At 44.1% G+C, this 22,154-nt stretch overlaps 1 protein-coding gene across 1 annotated transcript; it reads left to right on the top strand.

Moving 5' to 3' along the window:
* The first annotated feature begins 11,653 nt into the window (after positions 1–11,653).
* igfbp5a (insulin-like growth factor binding protein 5a) lies at positions 11,654–18,758 on the top strand. Its single transcript, XM_084347025.1, has 4 exons — positions 11,654–12,488; positions 17,714–17,925; positions 18,282–18,401; positions 18,498–18,758. The coding sequence occupies exons 1-4, from the start codon at positions 12,155–12,157 to the stop codon at positions 18,633–18,635; spliced, it is 804 nt and encodes a 267-aa protein (XP_084203151.1). The 5' UTR covers positions 11,654–12,154; the 3' UTR covers positions 18,636–18,758.
* The last annotated feature ends 3,396 nt before the right edge of the window (positions 18,759–22,154 follow it).

Raw genomic sequence — 22,154 nt, forward strand, 5'->3', positions numbered from 1 at the left:
CTAAGGCAGGTCGCTTTACTAAAATCAAGAAAATGAAACTTGATTCAAGAAAATATTTGCAGTCAGACTCTATTATGGACAAAAATATCTCTCAGTGGAGTCTGAATTTGGAGAAGCATGCATTTGCGTAAGTGTTCGCGAGGTTGCCAGGGCACAGATCTTCATGTTGCGTCTTCCCCAAAGTTCGAGGCACATTCTTTTCTTCATCTCGAGCCGAGGGATATGCCCCCCTATATAATACCATACTATAGTCAAATAACATTAAATTAGGGGTGTTGCTTTATGAGCGTTCAAACCTGACATGTTTACTGCTTGATTGAAGGGTTGCAGCGAGGTGTGCGAGTCTTCCCTCGTCAGCAGATTTCAATGAATGATTCGACTATTTCGTACCAAATTACTTAATCGAGACAGGAACCAACGTGATTAGCCTGATTACACAGTCGCTTTATTGCATCAAACGGGGAACACAAAGTCCCGCATTGTGAAGACACAGCCTCTGGTTATTTAAGGATTGGTGCAAAGATCGAGGGCGTAAGGAGGTCCTATTGTTTATTGTGTATTGGGATTGCCTTAAATCGTGCCTTGGCAACGACGGCACCTCCCGGAGTCCATATTAAACTAAAACATGTTGTCAACAGTGTTTGCACTTACGCTTCATACAGTAAACAAAGTGGGCAGATTGAGAGTTAAAACAAAACAATGACAATCAACCAAGTCTCTGGAAGCCCTGAGAAGCCAAACAGATTGAAAAAAATATGTATAAAATGCTTAAACGGGTCGTTAAATATACTTGGGCCTGCCCAAGTGAATCATATGCGTAGGAAACCCCAACATTTTTAGGTTACTTGATTTAGGAGACAACTTCTACAACTTCCACACCCAAAAATGTAGTCTGTAGTCTGTATTATCCACTCTTCCTCACGCCGATGGGAAGGGACTTGTTTTACCAAAAAAGAAAACACAAAATGGCTCCATACAGATCTACAGAAGCCCTGAGATCCCAGATGATGCACAGTCTAGCTAATGCTCCCACTTCAGACGAGGTGCATGCTAACACTTTCAGCTTAGCAGCTACAGTTAAGACTCCAGCTTTAAAAAAGGCTGAAAATAACTTCTCTTAAAATCCATTTGGGATCTAGGGGCTCCTGGAGACTTGGATTGCACCGGAGGAGCCATGTCAGTTGTTTTTTTTTAGATTTTTTCAAACTAGTCCCCTTTCACTTCAGTCGTTTAGGAGAAGGCTGCAGAGACGTTTTGCTGCGAAGCTCCAGAAATGTTTTGTGGACTATGAATCACCCGACTTTCCATCAGCATGGGGGTAAGTAGATAATGACTGACTTTTGTTTATTTTTGGGTGAACTTTTCCTTTAAAGGCATTGTGAGACGCTGCTTTTATCTCTGATTAGACTTAAAAAAGTGTCTGATGTATGTTGTTCATTGCAAGTCAGTGCCTCCCCTTCACATCTGGGAATGAAGCCGCTGTGCGAGGGCCATAGTGTCAAGATGTCATGGGTGTTTTGGGAAATCAGTTTGTGGTGCAGCTGGTATTTTTTAAAACACATTTCTTTTTTTTTATCTGTCAATCTTTTAATAATGGGCAAGCGAATAAAATTTGCTCCAGCTCACATCTTTTCAGGTTGCAGGCCGACTTATACACAAATAAGCCCTCACACAAAGATGACAGGGAGGGAGGAGGTTGAAGGACAACTGTTTCAACCCAGCTGTCCACATTTTTTTATTGTGTTTGTGTGTGTGCATGTGCATATTTATGATTCTTTTATAAATGTACTATTCATCTGTTTTGTGTCATCGAGGCGAGCCATCTCAAAATGAGAACGTAAACTGGAGGAAGCACATCTCTGGCTCGTCATGTGTGGACACGCTGACACAAATGATGCACGAGAAGCACGAGCGAGGTTCGCCTCTCCAAGTCACACCGACCCTGAAAACCACAGCGGGACTTATTCTGGGAAAGACCTTTTACAAAAAACCCAACCATCATTCATTGCGTCGTGCACCGACGCCAGTGGGAAAGCAACAAAGCGAAGGACAGCGTGACCACAAGTTCAAACCGTCGAGGCCCACAACAAGCGCCGAGGCCTCGGAGCTGTAAATCAAAACGGTTCCTCGGGGAGCCTCCTCTCGCCAAATTCGGCCCATATTTTCTGGCGAGATCTTCTGCATGCCACGCTGCAGACGAGCAGAAACCGCAAATTCTGAGAAAGCATTTTTGTGCGAGGGAGCCAAATTCCTGTTTTCCAGGAAATGTTTTGCTGGTTTCCAACTTTGCACTCTGCAGGTGTTATGGCGGGGTTGCTGCGCCCTGCCCTGCATTTAGCTCTGCGTGAATCATCTGCTAAGCAGTGCACGCTTTTATAGCCTGAGTGAAATCACATCAGATTTAAGACTATGTTTTTCAAATGTTCCTAAAGCTTGATGTAGATGTCCTCGCCACATGTCAGCGTACTTGTTCTGGATAACATCCGAGCTACCTCCCTCTGAGAGAAAGACCACCTGACACAGTTTGTCTTCACTCTGAATGCAGCTCACTTTACAGGAGACAAACGATTTGCCGACAGATTTGAATATTAAAGTTCCATGAATTAATAGAAAAAAAACTTCTTTGAACAGCGCCGGCATGGCACAGGCGCACCAAAGCTTTTCCAACATCTGGATCCAATGATCTGCCTTTGTCCAATCCACCGTTGCCAGGGCCACACAGATGTGCTGACAGGGTTTTAGCCAATCTGCCATCTCACGTACTGCTTCCTATAATCCTCCACCTCCTTCACCAAACCCTGCAGCGCTCTTTAAACACCTCGCTCCTGCTTTGCTTTCCCTCCTCTCGCTGCACCTCGTGCTATAGTTTTGCATACGGATCATAGCGTCCTGCTGATTTGCGGTTTGCGCTTCCCAAACATGCGCTGCTGCCCGATGTGTAATTTGGTGTCGGTGACTGCAGCTGCTGTGTCATGGAAATAAAAGTGCGGCGTCATCATAACAAGTTTGTGAATCAGAGCGACCGCAGCCAGGCAGTTTACAGTAAAAGGCCGTTTTTTTGGTAGAGCAAATATTGATTGGCACAAGATTTGTTTTGTATTCTTACTTCAGCCGGCAAACAACACATTACGATGGTGTTTTTGTCCTTGCTGATTCAGATGCCGTCACCGATGCTGCGCCGCCGTTGATGTGGTCGGCTTGCACTTCGCTTCCCACATATTAAATGGAAATCTGACAGTGTGGCCACGACCCAGACATCAATTTTTCCAGGGGTTTTCCCCTGGTGAAACTTCTGTAGGTGACTCTTACAGCCAGTTGTTTCTTCCCAACACTGCTGCTGATGCCAGAAACATGAAATGCATCACTTCCTGTGCAGCTATTCACATGAAAATGTCAGATTGTTATTCTTAAACAGCCATTAGGCATTCATAACAAATACAGTATTATTTCTCTCTGGCATCCTCTTGGGAAACACAGAAAGGTCAACATCCATGAGCTCCACCTGTAATTCACACACCAACACTTACATAACTCGGACTTTCAGCCGCAGCGTGGACTCCTCTAATTGTTTCTGAAAATCAAGCACTTCCAGTCTTCTGGGAACTGACTCTATCTCTGTGTGAGAGTAGATGGGGGAGGGCGACGCTCGCTGCCTCAGCACATTTCCAGCGGTTTACTCGGCTTTGTCGCTTACAGTAAGCTCTGACTGTCTCATATGGCGCGTATCAGTCACACCAAACCAGTCATCTGCTGATCCACATCAAGCTGCGTGCAGTTTGAGTGATAACTGGCAGCCACTTCAAGTAACCCGCGGTAGAAATACACTGTTTTTAAGTGTGAGCGCTCTGCATCAGTTTTCTATTCATTTTCTGGTACCCGTCCCACACGTTCTTCTTTCTGGCTGCAGATGTTGTCCAACTTAACAGACTAGATGGGATATGTGGCGCCTTCAGCATGATCTAGGTTAACCTCTGGGTTTCCTAACTCCACTTCCAGAAGGGATTTTGATCAGATACAGGACCAAAACTCAACTTTTTGTTGAGTTGATAGCGCCTAGACACCCGCCACTCTCATGCAGACATTTTGAGGGGCTGTTGCCCGAACCTGAACAAAATAACCCCAACCCTGCTGCCTTATATGTTAGCCAGTGACGTTGTAGCATGATACAAGGCGATGTTGATAATTTCCACAACTTCAGAAAACTCTATGCCCACACACAACACCTTGTTTGGGTGCTACAGGGTCACATGACAACAAGGATAGTGCATCACTATGCCTTTTTTTGTTTGTTTTTGGGTCTCTAGGCCACCACATTTCAGTGCTATGGAGGCATGCCTATCAAGAAATGATAAAAGTCTGGATGATAAGATGATTTAATTTGGTCTAACTTACAGCAATTATATGCTACGTTACTGTATGCAGCCACAACAGCAAAAATCAAACAATTCATTTATTTGTTTCCAGGTCAAATGGGCTGTGCTCAGGCAACTTTAGCCCAGCCTTGTGTATGTCCTTGCTTGTTTATTCACTTTCTATTAGTTTTAAAGTGAAATATTTTGATTACCACCAAGGAGTGTTTGAGTTAGAGCCACTGATACCTATGCAAAAACCAGACTTGTAGCTAAAGAATTAGCTAAAAGCTAATCTGACATCATGGTTTGAACCTTCACAGGTTATTGAAGTGCCAAGTTGCAAACAAATAATACATTTTTAAAATCATCTTTGGTGTTCATGATATTAGCAAAGCACCCAGTGTGGTAATTTTAATTTGGAAAGTCAGCTGTGCTAACTAGCTAGCTACACACTTGGTTAACTTTGCAGCATTTTTAAAGTTTGGGGTGGAAAATAGTGACACAAGTGATCAACGTTGTCCAAAAATAATACATGTGAATGATAACAAGATAATGCATGTAATGAAGTAGGTTTTGTCTGACTTGATTAATGACTTTGCCACCTGATTAAGAAGAAAAACTACTTCCAACCCTAGAAATCGTCTTGCAGCACAAGCTTTCAAGGTATCACTTTCACAAGGATTACTTCATTGTCTGGCAGACTCTTTCCCCTGCCGACTCTCCTGTAATGCAGCACGTTAGCCCGAGGTCCCGGGGCTGGAGAGAAACTCGACACTGGAGCGCTGTTTCCCATAGATTGTATCGCTGCTCCGGACCGTTTTTGTGCTGAGGTTGCTTCTTTTCTCCGCTTTTGATCACTCGCTGCCGTTCAGACATCGCTCGAGTCGACTCCAGCTCCATTATCTCTTCCAGAACAAGTGCAGCAGCAGCCTCAGTGTCTTTTAATGGATAAAGTAGGTCAGGATATGAAAGCCAAGCTGCAGACAGAAGGAGATGAACAATGGTAGAGGGAAAAGTGGGGAAATCGCAGATGAGAGGGGCAAAAGACGTCTTATGAATCCACAGAAAAGCTCTTTCCATGCATAAGAACTAATATCTTTCATAATTGTCTTGCTTTCTGAATGATGTACTCCCATTTGAAGTGTTGAAGGAGAACAGGAAGTAGTCCACTGCTTCCAAGAGAGAGGGCAGGATTGAACGTGATATTTCACTTCTTTAGGCCCAAATATATCTTTCTAATGGATATAAAGTCATGAAAAATCATTCTGGCGAGACATGCTTGTTTTTTCAGTATTGTGGTGTTATGCCAACCGTTTCTCCATCCAAAGTAGGATTACATTAAACTATTGTTGGTGAAACATCAAAAATACAATACAACTAAAAAGACATTAGCCATGAAAACATGTGAAAGACTGAGACAAACTTTTATTCACAAAAGAAAAGACAGACCAAGGTTACCAATCATTGAAACAGAGAAGATAAGTTGTATGTGTTCCACCATTGGCAGAATAAATGTTGGCAATGTAAGTTTCTGCGAACCACGGACATGCTGAAGCTTTACATTTCTTCACATCGCAACTTTCAATTTTCATTTTTATGTTGTGACAATGCTGTGTTAAGCTTAGGTTTAGGCACAAAAACCACTTGGTTAGGGTTAGGAAAAGTTCTGGGTTTTGTCTTGCAAATTGTCCCAGTGGATATAAAAAATATCAGGCTTTGTTGCCACTAACTTGTCTGGAAAATGTCTCAACATCATGTGAAAAATATCCAGTGGTTTCATGCTTATAAATGTTGAAATGCTGTCTTGAACAGTGCTCTCTGGCAAGTCAGCTTATCGGTCACTTGAGGTGGTAGTCCGATAGTAAACAACACCAACAACCCCCCTGGAGCTCCAAGACTCCAGTCCAGGCAGGGCCACCAGCTGCATGGCTAACTGAGCTAACTAAACTATTTTTGCAAAGATCTATTTAGTTTAGTCATATCTGAAAATCTTCATGAGATGGAGTTGATACAGTTAAGAGCAAATGGAGAAAAAACTGGCTGAGAAGTCCTTGAAGTGCTCTGATGACAACTGAGGAAACTTCAAGTACTGACAGCTCCAGAAAAGTCACTAAAGGGACCTTGTAATCCTGCAGTGGCTATTTCACCAGTCCAGTTAAACATGCAGTGTGTAACTTCTGCCACTAGGGGGCTCTCAATCAAAACAAAACAATATTATCTTCACTCCTGTTTATCGACCTGACTGCAGCAGCGATCCACGGAGCCAAAACCCAACACAATATATGAACAGGTCTTGACCTTTTAAGTAAGTTTAATGCAGAATTCCTACATATTATATCTTTACGCAGCATATTCAATGATCAGTGACCACCTTGACGCAAATATCTGGTAAATGTTTACGAGTTTGTTTTGTTTGACCCCAGGACACAGTGGATTTTGGGATATTGTGAGCTGAGATCAGTCTTGTACTCGTTTCAGGGTTTCCTCGACCACATTTTTTTTTTTTTTTGAGAAGCATTTCTAATGGGACAATCCTCATCAACCCACTGTATGACTTATTTATTATAGAGAGGATTGGAACGCAGCAAGTGGTTTTTTCGTCCTGAACCACTCGGTACAGAACATCCAGTTCGGTATGTGACCTCTTCGGTGCAGTATGTCCTGTGGACCAAATCAAATTAGCCCAGTACACTCTAATTTGGTTGGCAAGTGCACAACTTAAAGAACCTGCTCACCCACACAGCTGTTCCCAGTTAACTAGGCTAATTGGACCTCTGCTCAGGTTTAAGGCTCATGCTACTAAACTGAGGATTACGTGAGCTGTAATTTGTCCCATCCTAACAGGTGCACCAAAGCGAACTGAGTCAGAAAGATGTCGAGCAAGCGCAGTCTTACATGACCGCAAGGTTCTGAGAAGAGCTCCAATCAGCCACAATAAGGGAAAACATCTGTAACATGGGTGTGCAGGGCCTTTAAAGTGCATGCTGGCTACTCTGTTTATCCCCTGAACTCATTGCTCATATGGCAAGTGTCATCAGCAGAGCATTACGGCCAATTCAAAGCCAAGTTGCGCATTGAATCATGGATTTCGTGTACCCTAACACTCCTCACAGCTTACTTGCTAATGTAGACACAAATTAAAACCTCCCATTGAAACCTCAGCACATACTTAGCCCTGGGCTTAATTTCAAAGGAAATCCCTAACCATTCTACATGCACCATCTGTGCATCATATGGTCCATATACACCGACTGACTCAGGCCCAAACTACACAGGAAACCCAACCTTAACCGACGTAGCGTAAGGGTTTACGAACCCTAGCAGCCTTTGGACCACAGTTCCTCCGTGTCTTCACATCTGGAGAAAACAAAACAACTGTAGACACATTAGCATCGCCAATATGCCTCTGGGTAATAAATCATCGATTTATGAATCATAAATGTGCAGGAGAGTCCCCGGACGGTCTTTGAGAGGGAGGTTTCTTGTTGGAGACAGATGTGTTGCGCAGGTTTACGGCGTCAATGGCGCTCTTTCTTTGAATCTGCACAGGTAGGCGAGGGAGCTGAAAGGGGTGTGTGACCTTTCCGCAACACGCGACGTCATTAGACACCTGATACGGCGCAAAGGTTAAGGCCAAAGGCAAACAGAGGGTCGGGTGATCTGAATGGAGTTCGCCGACAAAGGGGGGAAGGGAGACAGAGGAAGTGAAACTCGACGCAGTGAAAGAATAAAAGCTTTGATCAGTGTGGGTTTTAAAAAAGGTCAGTTTCAGGCCTGACTGATGTAACAAACATCTGGAATTGGATTTATCCCATCACAAACTGCACTTAAAGTGCAAAATCAAGATGAGGAATAACAGGATGTAAACAAAGAAGTAAATAAATAATCAAGGAATTATACACAGCGAGATGAACAAGACCAGGGTCAAAAGCATTAAATTAACTCCTCTCTGGCTCCGCAGGGACTCTGTTTACTAAAAACAAAAACATGCTGATCATCTACAATCCTCAGACATATATTGGTATCTGCCAAAACATCAAGTGAATTATGAGCATTTTGTACTCAGTTAAACTCCATGAGAGCTGGCCACTTATCTCGCTGGACACTGACCTCGCAGAGTCATTAAATGAGGTCAGTCTGAGTGCGGTTTGCCCTGATCTGGACCCGTTAACAGCGAGTTATTGCGCAGGTCTTTGGAGAATACATTTGTTATGGTTAAGACAGCATCGCACAAATATTTAAAGCTACAGTCCTTTGGCAAAAAGAGAGAAACCCGAAGATATCTGAGGGGAGTTATAAAAGCGTTCTTGTTTCACAAGCAGGAACCCACCCTTGACTTTGAAAGCCTTTAGTTTTGTTTTATAATGAGTTTATTTGATGTCGTTAAACGGTCAGGTTTCTGGTATGGACAAAGAAAGAAGAAGCTGGCACATGTTAGGGTGCAGTGGGGTCTATGTATCCATCTGGCAGCTCCACAGGGGAACAAAGCCATGTTTGTGGTCAACATAAGTATCTGACCACGTTTTCTAAGGAGGTTATGTCAAACAAGTATTCAGATTTTCATGGAGATCTTCATCTGGGATTTCTGATTTTTCCAGGGAAACCAGCAGGGGTAGAGGCTGATTCCAAGCCCGAACGCCATTATTCTGGGTTCAAGTCATTAAACCAGGAATTTAAGTGCTGTGGGAAATCAGCAAGACTGCCTGTATCTTGTGACAGATATAAAGATACGAGATCATTAGTGATCAGTTTGGCCACACAGCCCTCATTCGCACACAGTAAAAAATGCCAATCTTGAGTAAAAGCAGGAAGTTTAATGAGTCTGCATTTGTTTTCATGGTTTCTGCCGAGTGAAATGTTGGCATTTTGCATTTCTGATACATTAAATTTGGCTGGTTTTCTCAGCATTTCATCTCAACGTTTTTGAAAAACATGTTATATAAAGTTCAGACTACATGCATCACGAAATTTCAGGACAATTTGCAGACCAGGTCTTTTGAACGGGATGTTAGGACTAGTTCCAGCTGTGTTTGTGGTGACACAACCACGTTAGTCAAAAAAACAACTTTTCATAACCCTAACCTAGTGCATATTGTGTCTGAACCAGCCGGGCCTCATCAGAAAAACAACCATATAGGTCGAAAGTTAAAGCAGCTTACTACGACCCATATTTACGTTTGTCGTAGTTGTAAGCAGCAACCTCTAGTGGCTGTAGTAATTATTACAGCAGCAAAGGAGTAAGTGTGGAGAAGTAGTGAAGTCACGTCCTCTACATTACATACTGTTAGTTACATACTTAGGTAGCGTAGGTATGTTTGTCATAAAGGAAGTGAAGTATCCAAGTAGTTTGAGTGCCTCAACCTACTCAAGAAGTTTTTAGTGCTTAAGCCTAACCAGGTAAATCGAGTGCCTAAACCTAACCAAGTAAGTCGAGTGCCTTAACCTAACCAAGTAAATCGACTGCCTAAACCTAACCAAGTAAATCGAGTGCCTAAACCTAACCAAGTAAATCGAGTGCCTTAACCTAACCAAGTAAATCGAGTGCCTAAACCTAACCAAGTAAATCGAGTGCCTTAACCTAACCAAGTAAGTCGAGTGCCTAAACCTAACCAAGTAAATCGAGTGCCTAAACCTAACCAAGTAAATCGAGTGCCTTAACCTAACCAAGTAAGTCGAGTGCCTAAACCTAACCAAGTAAATCGAGTGTCTAAACCTAACCAAGTAAATCGAGTGCCTAAACCTAACCAAGTTAATCGAGTGCCTAAACCTAACCAAGTAAGTTGAGTGCCTAAACCTAACCAAGTAAGTTGAGTGCCTAAACCTAACCAAGTAAATCGAGTGTCTAAACCTAACCAAGTAAATCGAGTGCCTTAACTTAACCAAGTAAATCGACTGCCTAAACCTAACCAAGTAAATCGAGTGCCTAAACCTAACCAAGTAAATCGAGTGCCTTAACCTAACCAAGTAAATCGAGTGCCTAAACCTAACCAAGTAAATCGAGTGCCTTAACCTAACCAAGTAAGTCGAGTGCCTAAACCTAACCAAGTAAATCGAGTGCCTAAACCTAACCAAGTAAATCGAGTGCCTTAACCTAACCAAGTAAGTCGAGTGCCTAAACCTAACCAAGTAAATCGAGTGTCTAAACCTAACCAAGTAAATCGAGTGCCTAAACCTAACCAAGTTAATCGAGTGCCTAAACCTAACCAAGTAAGTTGAGTGCCTAAACCTAACCAAGTAAGTTGAGTGCCTAAACCTAACCAAGTAAATCGAGTGTCTAAACCTAACCAAGTAAATCGAGTGCCTTAACCTAACCAAGTTAATCGAGTGCCTAAACCTAACCAAGTAAATCGAGTGCCTAAACCTAACCAAGTCATTTGTTGCCTAAACCAAACCAAACTGTAACGTTACGAGAAAGATCCACTACGTGTGTCGCTGTTATACTACAATGTTGTCAGTTTTGTAAACAGTGATAAATGTCCCAAAGATGCTGACAATCAACCTATTCAGTAATTTAGGTATGAGGATAAATTGGCCAGAACCCAACTGGACCAAAGCCCAGCAATGTCACAACTTAACATTAACACAGGGCAACACAAAGTTTTACATATCCAAATCCAACCAACATTATCTGTGAGCTGTCTTCAAAGGGGAAATAAATCACATTCAGGGACCGGTAACACACTGAGTGATACCTGCTTTGTCAGTCACGATCTCTCTGCTGAAAGAAATCGAGTTTTTGAAGATCAATCAGCAATTTATCTGAAGTCATTCAGTTGTGCTGAACCAAACAAACCACAATTCCCATAATTAGAAGCTCGGGACATGGATTCTGTTAAATTATGTCTCATGTTATTCTGTTTCTGCCAAGCTGCTCGCAGTAATGTCACCATGCTTACTTGTGTCTCTCTCCAAAGAGCTCTGTATACTCTGAAAACTGCCTCCCCACCCCCCTCTTCTTCTAAATCCAGCAGCACGGTTTGGAAGTTCACTGGCTGTCATTCAAAAAACCTTGTCAGCAAATTCAAATTAAGTTCCCAGAGTCTTCTTGGCTGAAACATCTTATGAGAGCTGATAAATCTTGTTCTTAAGTGAAATAATAATAATAATTTTTTGTCTTCGCGATGCCTGGGAATACCGTGGCAACTCTGCAGCGAAGGGAGACAAGGTCTTATTCAGTCGCCTTCAGGAGCATCGCCTCGTATCTGGCAGATCTGGAGGCATGCCAGCACCCGCCCTGTGAAATCAGCATCGCAGCGCGCCGAATTGACAAGTGCGCCTCCCCCTCCAAACGTTGTTTGACATACCCATCGTTATAGGCTTCGCCTCTGGCAGTTTCTTTTTTAAAAGGCAAGCTCAAAGCCACAGATTATACATTTTGCTCACAAACCCGGTGCGGGTGAAATAACATACAGAGAGAGAGAGAGGAGAGCGACAGAGGGAGCCTTTCTTTCTCATTTGGAGACGAGCAGCTTGCGCGTAAACGGCACCGGGCATCACTGAAGGAAGAGATAAGCTGCGTCTGGATGTTGTATTTTCTTTTTTTATACGTATAATTTATTGCTGCGAGGTTTGACGGACAGCGCGCGGAGAGCAGAGCGGAGTGGATTGCGCGCATTGGATGACATTTGGGACTTGACATTTTGCGCAAGGCACCTGTGGATGCAGCACCCCCTCCCCTGATGTGTGGACTCAAACCTTCTGCAAAGAAAGGATTCACCGCAAGATTAAGCTGATAATTGTTGCGGGTTTTGTTTTTTTTGCTCGAACACAGTGCGGTTTGAAGACGAGAAAGGACGCGCGCCATGCTCCTGAGTGTTTCCCTCCTGCTGGTCCCCCTGCTGAGCATCACCGGCTGCGGCTCGTCCTACGTGCCGTGCCAGCCGTGCGATCAGAAGGCCCTGTCCATGTGTCCGCCGGTGCCGGTGGGCTGTCAGCTGGTGAAGGAGCCCGGCTGCGGCTGCTGCCTGACGTGCGCGCTCGAAGAGGGCCAGCCGTGCGGCGTGTACACCGGGCCGTGCACGCGCGGGCTCCGCTGCCTGCCCAAAAACGGCGAGGAGAAGCCGCTGCACGCGCTGCTGCACGGCCGCGGGGTGTGCAGGAACGAGAAGTTGTACAAGCTGCTGCATCCGTCAAAAGGTGAGGCCTGTGGAGAGATGACTGAATCAGATCACGGAGGCATGAATTATACAGGTCACTGCATTCAGTGGAGCGTTACTTAACCGGATTAATTGAAGGCAGCTTCATTTTGGTCCTTAAAGTTGCTTTTAGATTGAACTTAAAGGAGCACTGTGTAGTTTTCAGACGAGACAGATCTTTGTCGGCTGCTCGCAAAACGGAGCAAACAAACTCTTTGTTTTCACAACTGAATAAACAAACTGATCTTAAAGGACAACAACTTCATGCTGTTTTACTTTGCTTGCATTCGGCGGACCCCGCCACCCTCCCAGCCTCAAACGGTGTTTACCTCCTGAGAACAGCTTGTTTATTCAGTTACAGAAACAAATAAATCACTAATACCTCATTATTATTGTTATTATTACAATTCTGAGTTTGGATAGCTTCTCCAAAACTACATACTGCCCCTTTAAAGCGCTGCATTTGAAGCGCTCCTCGTGGTCAGCCAGTAATCGTTAATATCCGATGGTATCTGTGTCGGCTCTGATACTATTCCTGGTGCATTTGCATTAAAGAAATCGCATTCTAGCTAAAACAAACAGATGTTACTCCTGAAACCTGACCGAGTAGAAATAAACAAACTTTATTTGTTTTCACGAGTGAACGAACTGAATAAACAAACCGACCTTAAACGACAACAAATCCACACTGTTTTACTTTGTTTACATGTGTCGGACCCCGCCACCTTCCTAGCTTCAAGCTATGTTTTCCCCTGAGAACAGCTTGTTTATTTAGTTATTGAAATAATAAATACTTCTAAAAACCTACATACTGCCCCTTTAAAGCTCTTCTCGGTCAGTCGATAATTTCAATATCTGAAATCACATTCTAGCTGAAGATCTGAAAGGCTCTGCTGCTGCTGCTGCTGTTGCATAAAAAAAAATAAAAAAACCAGCTGGATAGAGATGTTACTCCTCCCTTGTCAATGCAGGAATTTTAATGAAGCCCTCAAGTGACACATGAGTCAGCCAGTGATGCGGTTGTAAATGAAAAAAAGGAAAAAAAAAAAAAAAAGATGGACACTGTTTCACACCCTTTTTTCTCCAACATGCATGACTTCGCTTCACATTTTCTCACTCAGAGTGCGGGGATTAAAAAGGAGGGATAAGTGGGTTTAGGTGCCCTCCTCGAGCCGGCGAAGGCTGATGTGGGTCAACTCCCGGCCCTCTTTAAGACATCCTGACACCTGTCATTACCGAGGCACACGACTCCAAAGCACCCCCCCCCCCCCCCCCCCCGTGCATCTTGACCCTGTGAACTCTGTCAACAATTGGTGCCGAGCGCCAATCAACCTGTCATCTCGGTCTGAAAGGCCCTCGCAGGGGCTGCGTAAATCAGTGGGTTTCGTGTGAGTGGCCCATCGCCCCGGGGCCCCCTCAGCCGACATAAAACAAGGGAGAAGATTACAGGTGGTGCTCGGCGAGGCTCCTCGCCGGCTCCTTTTTTGAATGGCAGTTCGGGGACAGTCGCTGTGTCTGCCGGGGAGAGCTTTGTGGGAAATGTTGGCCCTTGCACTCGCTCTCCTCGAGGTGTGAAATCATATTTTTCCCTCCTTCTCTTCTCCTACGGTTTCTCCCTTTTATTTTGCCTCTCTTTTGTGAGTTCGACCTCTCTCCATCCACCACCTGTGCCTTTTTTTTCCCACACCTAACCCGGCTTTTTGTCCCTCTGTTCTCTCCCACATCGCTGCCTCTTCTCCTCTTTCCCTACCTGGCTACTGTCCCTCTTCATCTTTTCCACCCTATTCTTCTTCCTCTGCCCTCCCCGTACCCAGTTTCACCCGTCCCATTCTGCCTCGCGCCTCATTTTCCTGCAGATTGGACTTTTGGTGTAGAAGCAAAGCTCTGGAAACATAAATAATCCCGCTGGCTGTGTTAAAAAACCTCAGTGGGCTGAGGCGGAGAACCGCAGTTTTTCTGGCTGAGTAACGTCAAGAGTGAAGCCGAGCAACAAAGGGCAGAATATAAGAAAGGGGGGATGCGTTTAAACAACCTGAATGCATCCCCACTCCTTATCCCGTAAGGCTACTGTGAATGTGACACTGATGTATTTACAAACAGATCATTTTAGGAGTAGGCAGATTATCGTTCCTGGACGTAATTTTAAAATGTGCTTCTTTGGCTCTGGTGCAGCATCCTCTCACATAACGTCCCGCCCACAACAACATCTGATTGGTAGCACTGAATCTGCAAAGAAAAAAACTTGCAACTAAAGTTATCAAACAAATGTAGTGGAGAGGAAGCATAGAGTAGCAGGAAATGGAAATACGCGAGTAAAGAAACTTGATTTCTTTTCCTTGATTTCTAATAATCGGTATCAGCCCAGAAAAAGTCATATCGGTCTTATCAGATAAGAAAGGGGGGATGCGTTTAAATGACCTGAGTGCATCCCCCCTTTTCTTATCTGATAAGGTCATTTGAACGTGACCAATCAAATACAAACTCATCATTCAAGCCAGCCTCATCAAAGCTCGGTCCCTCGCCAGCAATCTGACATTTACAGCTCTTTTCTTTTATTGTTTTGCGACCAGGATTCCCTTGTTACCGCACATTTTTAGTCAGATTGCACTGAGCAGCTCTACAACCGACAAAAAAAAACTCCCAGTCCTCTCTTCTATTCATCCCCCCTTCCCTTTTTCCTCCCTTTCCCACACTATCCTCTGCTCCCTCCCACCACTCTTTGTCAGTCCCACCCTGGTCTCTTCATCTGTCTCCCCGCTCCTCTCCCTCCCTCTCTCCGGCTCGGCGCTGCAGGGCCCAGGCTGTGCAGTGATTCAGCAGAATGCAGGCTGAGCGTGGGTTACTGATCCCCCCATCTGTCTGCCCGTCAGCCAGCTCCTCCATTAACTCCACGTCTCCTGCTGGGCGCTCTCTCCGCACATAAATCGAACCGAAAAAAACCCGATAAATAATAAAAAAATGACACGTGAGGAGATCTGCAGATTGAGCCAAAAAGGTGTTTGCACACATCCTGTCATAAATTCTTCATGGAGTTGCCAGAGTGATGCATTTTTAACATATTCTTAATATGATGTGTTTCGTGAGCTGTAAAACAATGATACGAGCTGTCGTTCAAACCTTGAAAAAAGCTAAAAATAGGAGTTTTTATTGGCTTTTTTTGTCACGTTTGCAAGTACGTAACTGAAGTTATAGTTATGCCTCCTTCGTGTTAAGTTTTAAGACGAGGCAAGGAAGGAAACTCCTTGTCCAGAGCAAAAACCAAAAAGCGAAGGAAAGACGGAAGCAAGGAAAGAGTTTTTGTCGCTAATTCCTGCAGGGATCGGGCTGTCCAGGATCACAGTGTCTCACAATTCAAACATGAGGAGAAGGGAAAGGAGGAAAGGAAATGAAAGACGTGATCAGTCAGCACAGGTCAGATTAGACAAGCTCGAGGATTAGCAAGTGAGGACTTGATTGGACTTACACTGGCTGCTGATCTGCTTCAGCTTTCTCTGGAGCAAAAAAAAAAAAAAAACAGTGTCAGCAGGAAACTGGAGGGAATCTCTCTTTCTTTTTCCAAGAACCTGTCATTATGTGGATGGATGATATCATGTTCATCATCATCACTGAGGGGGGGGAAGGTGGAGGGGCTTGGAGGCTTTAAGCATCATTTGCAACGTGGCGGTGACCTTGTTTCACCGCCCAGTTAGCTTAGTAGCTTAGCGATCACGTCAGTGCGGAGATGGAAGGGGGGTGGGGGGGTGGGTTATATGCAGAAATTGCAATCTGCCAAAATGAAACGGAAACAAGTGCGTGACACAGCAGTGGAAATGGGCCAGCTGTGGCTTAGGACACATACAAGGCTAATGCAGGTTCTATAAATGAAGAGAAATATCAGTTTAAAGTGCTTTGGGGGGGGGAAAGAAGGCCACAGCGGCTGATTCTGGCCCGGACACACTTGCTGTGGTCGTATGAATAGAGGGCGGGACGAGGGAGAGGGGCGAGTGCTGAGGTTTGTGCGACTGTGTGCGACTCCCCCAAAATTTACCAAGGAGCTGTATTTGTGCACAGATGAAAGATGCAGCATGTACATGAGGGCTTCTGTGGGGGTTGGGACCCAAAATGGGCTGCGGCTGTTTCTGGTGGCTTGCCACATGACAAGTGTAATAGCATGTTTTCATGAGCCTGGGTGCCAGGGTGAGACTAAATATCTCATTTAGGTCACCGGCTATAAAAGTTTTAAAACCCCTGGTCTACATATACCCCAAACTGGCAACCTAACTTGCCATAAATGTAGGCTATGTTGTCTCGTGTGTCAACACATCCAATCTGAAGCTGGCCAGTAGCCACTAACTGTGCTAAATAAGCATTCAGCCGGTGCCGTGAAATCATTATGCCGTGTCATGACGTTATCACGTCGTGCGCTCGTGAGTTAAGCTTTAGGTGCGTTTCCAGGTGGGAGCCATCGCAGGGTGCCTGATTCCCGACCCCGGTCTTCAAACAGTCTCTTGAAAGCAGCAGAAAAATGCTTTGAAGCCCCGTTCTCACAGGACTAATATTACACCTGTGGACATTAAGTTGTTTGTAATGATTGGTATCATCGGTGATTTTAATCCTGCGCGTCTGTAATTTGTAAAGTTCCGGTGTAAATTACCGGCCGTACCGTGGTGAAGACAGTCCTCCTCTGATAACAGTAATCCTGTGTGAATCAAGCTTCAGATAACTGCAGCTGCACTTTCTTGGTGCACATTCTTGTCCTCGCTTTTGTAGTTGTATTCTGTCATCGCCTTGCTTTTACGATTTCATACAGAAGTGCAGCTGATTTTAATTCAGAGAGTGGTACATTTTGAATTTGCGGCTCAGAAATTCAGTAGCAGAACTGGACAGGAAGGTTTTTAGTGACTTTTTTGGGGCATGACTGTGTGATGCAATATATAACATTAAATATATAAAAAAAAATATATTCACTTAACTGTGATAGCAGGGGTGCCCCTAGACTTTTTTTTATAGGGGGGGCCAGAAGGGGCAAATTTTGGGGTGGCCACCAAAAGGAGGGAGGAATCGGATGGACGATGGCGAGGAACTCGAGAAGAGGGGGCAGGTATTCACGAGTGGGGGTCCAGTGCAGTGGCCAACAGTTATATGGGTGAAACCCTGAATGTAAAAATGACCCCACAGGCTAGCTTAAATAAATCTCAAACATCTAATGCTAATGCTCTCGCCTGTCTTTGCCTTTGCCCTTGTAAGATGGAGAATCTCACGATGATGCCATGTTACCCGTGCCCGAGACAGCGCCGCCCCAAACCAAGGTGCCCCTAAACGGAAGAGACCACATCAGCGGTCTGAAGTTGCTGGCCATGAGGCAGGCCAAGGACCGCAAGAAGCAGCTGGCCAAGCTGGGACCCACCAGCAACCTGGACTTCTCGCCACTCAGCCTGGATAAACTGGAGCCAGAGTTCGTAAGTGAAGTACTGAGCAATTTTGTGAACCGTATTTCATTCGGATGCTGGCAAACAAACACACGTTTGCTCTGCCTTCAATCAGAAATATTCTAAGATACTGCATCCTACTGCGTCAGGCTTTATAAAGAAACCAGTTCTGACAAATCAGCCAAGGTGCCCCGCAGGGCCACTTTCACATGTGACAACATGGTGTGAAGTGACTGAACTGCCAAATTACTAAAGCTCTTTCAGGGGAAGGATTTCCCACCTCCTTAGTCTTGATTTCTCGGGCATTTCACAAACTTTCAAGTGCATTTTGATCCCTAATTTGGGTGCACAAAACACTCTGTATTTACATCATTCTGTATTTGTAGGGCCCCTGCAGGAGAAGACTGGATAATCTCATTCAGAGCATGAAGGACACTTCCAGGGTCTTGGCTCTCTCTCTGTACATCCCCAACTGTGACAAGAAGGGCTTCTTCAAGCGCAAACAGGTATGGAAACATCTTTTTACGCCATGCTTTGAGCAAGTACAAAACCTTACAACTGTCCAAGCATCTCATCCCTTTCTGTTAACTCTTTCCTCGCAGTGCAAGCCGTCTCGTGGTCGGAGGAGGGGGATCTGCTGGTGCGTCGACCGGTTTGGCGTCAAAGTCCCCGGCGTCAACTATGCCGGAGGAGACCTGCAGTGCAAAGACCTGGACAGCAACAGCAACAGCAACGAATGAGAGCGAGCTGGTCGTTGAGCCCTGATCTTCTTAAAAACCTGCCAATCAAACTAGCACACTTTATGACTGCCAATCAGGAAAAATATGGCACAAATGCGTATATATATGGTCAGGTGTGATGGACTGTGTTGTTTCTGTCTTTTATTTTAAAGGGAAGCTGAACTGAAGAGCTTGCTTGGGTGGAAATCTGCACTTGTAGGTCTTAACTCTGGCTCCCCACTGACTGTGTACTATGTTTGAGGTTAGCTAACACCTCACCTCTTTATATCCATAGATAATAGAGGAGTATATATATTTGTATGATACTGATAATATGTTGTGTACTTATAAGTCCAAGAAATTGAGACAAGACATTTTTAATGTGGCTTAAAATCAATATTTTTCTTATTTTTGTCATGGTAATGATCATCATCGAAAAGGGAGTCAGTTATCGTCTAAATTAGCGATGTTTAGCTAATTGCTAATCGCGTGAATGACATCCTGATACAAGAGGCATTTTTAAATATATCAAATAATGACTTCTGCCACTTTAAGGCTACTTTGCCGAGCAGGAAAAGGTGGGACAGGCATTTCCTATGCCGTGTTAGCATGCTAGCTAGCATTGCTTGTTCAGCACAGATTCAGAAAATCAGTGGTCTGTTTTCACCAAGAGGATCCAAATCAGTAGCTAACAGAAGGCTATACATTAAGAAGAATAGTTGGACTTCAGGTGAAATACATTTATTGGCTTTTTTGCAGAGAATTAGACGAAAAGATTGGTACCACTCTCATGTTTGTCCGTTAAATAGGAAGCAGGAACCGTCAGCGAGTTACATAGCTTTGCTTAAATACAAGAAATAGCTTGGCTCCGTCCAAATGAAACAAAATTTACCCATGAATTAGCATGTTATTTGTTGTTTGTTTAATGCGTACACAAACGTAAGTGCAGAAACAAGACTATTTATTGGCTAGGCACGGTAGGCTAACCCTCCGCTGGTTGCCCCCACCAAAATTCGACATTAAATTCCCACAAGGCGCCTCAAAATCAACAACAGCACGCTTAAGATTCATGTAAGTGTTTTTGCCAGTTAAGGAGGATTGTTTCCTGCATCTCAGTTAGTCAAAATCACAATGTGACCATGTTGACATCAATCAGCGCTGTCGAAACATTCATCCTCGCCGTGCACTTAGCCGTAACTGTAGCTCGTTACTCTGCCACTATCAGATGAGTCTTGTACGCTTCTGCTCATCAAACTTGGTTGTATTTTAGGCAGTCAAGCCTGTATAAAGTGTGTCATGCCATTGTTGTGATGGCCCATTGTTCTGAAATTTTCCGACAGCCCCCTATCCTGAAAACAAATGCCCATAGCTCGACCAGGTCGTCGAATACCAGTGGTTTGAGTTAGACCCAAAGGTTCAGAATTTGATGACCTGAGAATGAGACTCAACAATCAATTAGTATCTTTCTCCAGGACCGCCTTCCCTACCTTTTAAGAAAGTTAAATTAGGAGTCGTCCATCTACTCTTAAGTCCAACAATGACTGGCACACGGAAGAGGAAGTCTTGGCCCTGATATCCATTAACCCAAAATCCGCTAGCTCCGGCTAGATCATTGCCTCCAGGAGCGAAATCGCCATCAAACGATAGCTGATGGCCTCTGAAACAAGACAGTGTATTTTCGGAGCACTGGGCATTTTCTCTCAGGATAAAGGGCTGTTGGATAAATGGCTTTTACAGTCAAATGTAAGAAAGTTGATTTTTGAGTTTCATTCCCAACTCGACAAAGACTGACGCTTTGTGTTTCCCAACTCGTGACACTTTGGGGTTGTAACTCAGCTCAGCCACCTTTCCAGAGCATCAGTCTTTGACGAGTTAGGAAGCCTTACAAAGAGAACAATCGGCAGTTCCCCACTTTCATTCGGACAAAACCTCATCAACATACTGTATTGTACTGTAAAAGGTTAGATATTTAACACTCGCCACATGCCTTTTTCAAGTCCAGACAACTGCGTCCACTGTTTGTAAATGTATGTACAGTGTGTGTATGCATGCTCCTGTGTGTGTCCGTATGTGTGTAATGTACTGTATGTGCCCTTATAGTTCTCAACTAACAAAACAAAGCTCTGGTTTAAAATTCTCACGAGCCCGGCCTACCCAAGCTACTGTCCGACAAATGCGGCGCATTTCCCTTCGCACACAAATCGTATGCAAAGGCCCCGCGCTGTTTATGTTTCCACGTGTGGGGTCTCCGCTGCCACCACACAGGCAAATCTGTCGGCCGATGGTGACTTGCTCTCAGGGTTCATCGGGTCCGTCAACCTGCGAAGAGCAAGGTCGCTGAGTTTGTATGTAAATTCAAGTGCCTTCTGCCCCGCGCCACTTTGAATTTTGATTTGCATGTGGACCCATTGTGTTGCTGAATGAGGGAAAGCACAACAGAGGAGAACAACTTTAGGTGTGGATGTGGTCTGATAGACTTTTTTGTTCGATATTAGCTTTCAGTCGGCTGCTGACCAACATTGTGATCTCCCAGTCGAGCGCTGCTGAACAGATCACAACATTTTTGTTCTATATCTCAAAAGTTGCTTAACATCCTTTTTTTTGTTTGTTCTTCAAATTTCAAACTCTTCTAATCTCAAACGTTCCTAATGCGTAATCACTATATCGTGATTTGAGGACAGCAATGACGGGGGGCTCACCAGCCACTTCTTCCCAATCAATCACCTGTCTCATGCTGTTGATTCGAGCACACACATGTAAACACAACACAGTGACACTTTGAACATTTCAGAATCTCAGTTAGAAAAAAAGATTAATGTGAACATTATGGTGAAATATTTATCAGGCGTGTAATTGATGTACTCGTTTTTTTTTTTGTAATGACAAATCACTATTTAAATAAACTTCATGTACTCACGAAAAAACGCATATCTGCACTTTTGTCTTCAACGTGTCAACTCTGCCGAGATGGTAAAATGTTGAGTCAGTTGTTGTGTGTGGTTGTTTTTTTTTTTTGCCTGCTATCTTTACGATCTTGACACTGTTAAAGACGTGTTGTTCTCTACGCAGGCTGTTTCCATCTGCTGTCAAAGGAAAAACTGCCTGCTGTGACATGACATGTAGTCATTGGGCGCCAAAGGTGTTTTGAGAGATTCAAACCATAGAGAGCAACACAGCAAGTCATTTAGCACAAAATGTGTGATCTTGATACTGCGCCAAGACTTTTATTTACTTTTTAAAACGCTAGCAGTGGATCTAGGGATGGCAATTCATAGTCTCCAGATGATGATATCCTAATGACCATGATGAACCCCTGACTTTTCCTATAGCGCAACCATGAGGTGTTGACTGAAATGTCTCACAACAACTGTATGCAATTCAAAACACTAGCATTTAGTTAAATAAATCGCTGTGAAGCATGTTAGCATGTAGATGATGGAATTAAGCTGAGAGAAATTGCTGTAAAACATGTTAACATGCTAACATTAGCTTAAAAAAGCTGAAAAGTATATTGACACACTAGCATTTAGCAAAATAAAT

This window comes from Pagrus pagrus, assembly GCF_965226575.1.
Source record: "Pagrus pagrus genome assembly, chromosome: 24".
Classification (NCBI taxonomy): domain Eukaryota; kingdom Metazoa; phylum Chordata; class Actinopteri; order Spariformes; family Sparidae; genus Pagrus; species Pagrus pagrus.

Coding starts and splice junctions, on each gene's coding strand:
- igfbp5a (XM_084347025.1), top strand. CDS start 12,155: ATGCTCCTGAGTGTTTCCCTCCTGCTGGTCCCCCTGCTGAGCATCACC. Junction 12,489..17,713: donor GCTGCTGCATCCGTCAAAAG/GTGAGGCCTGTG, acceptor TGCCCTTGTAAG/ATGGAGAATCTCACGATGAT. Junction 17,926..18,281: donor ATAAACTGGAGCCAGAGTTC/GTAAGTGAAGTA, acceptor CTGTATTTGTAG/GGCCCCTGCAGGAGAAGACT.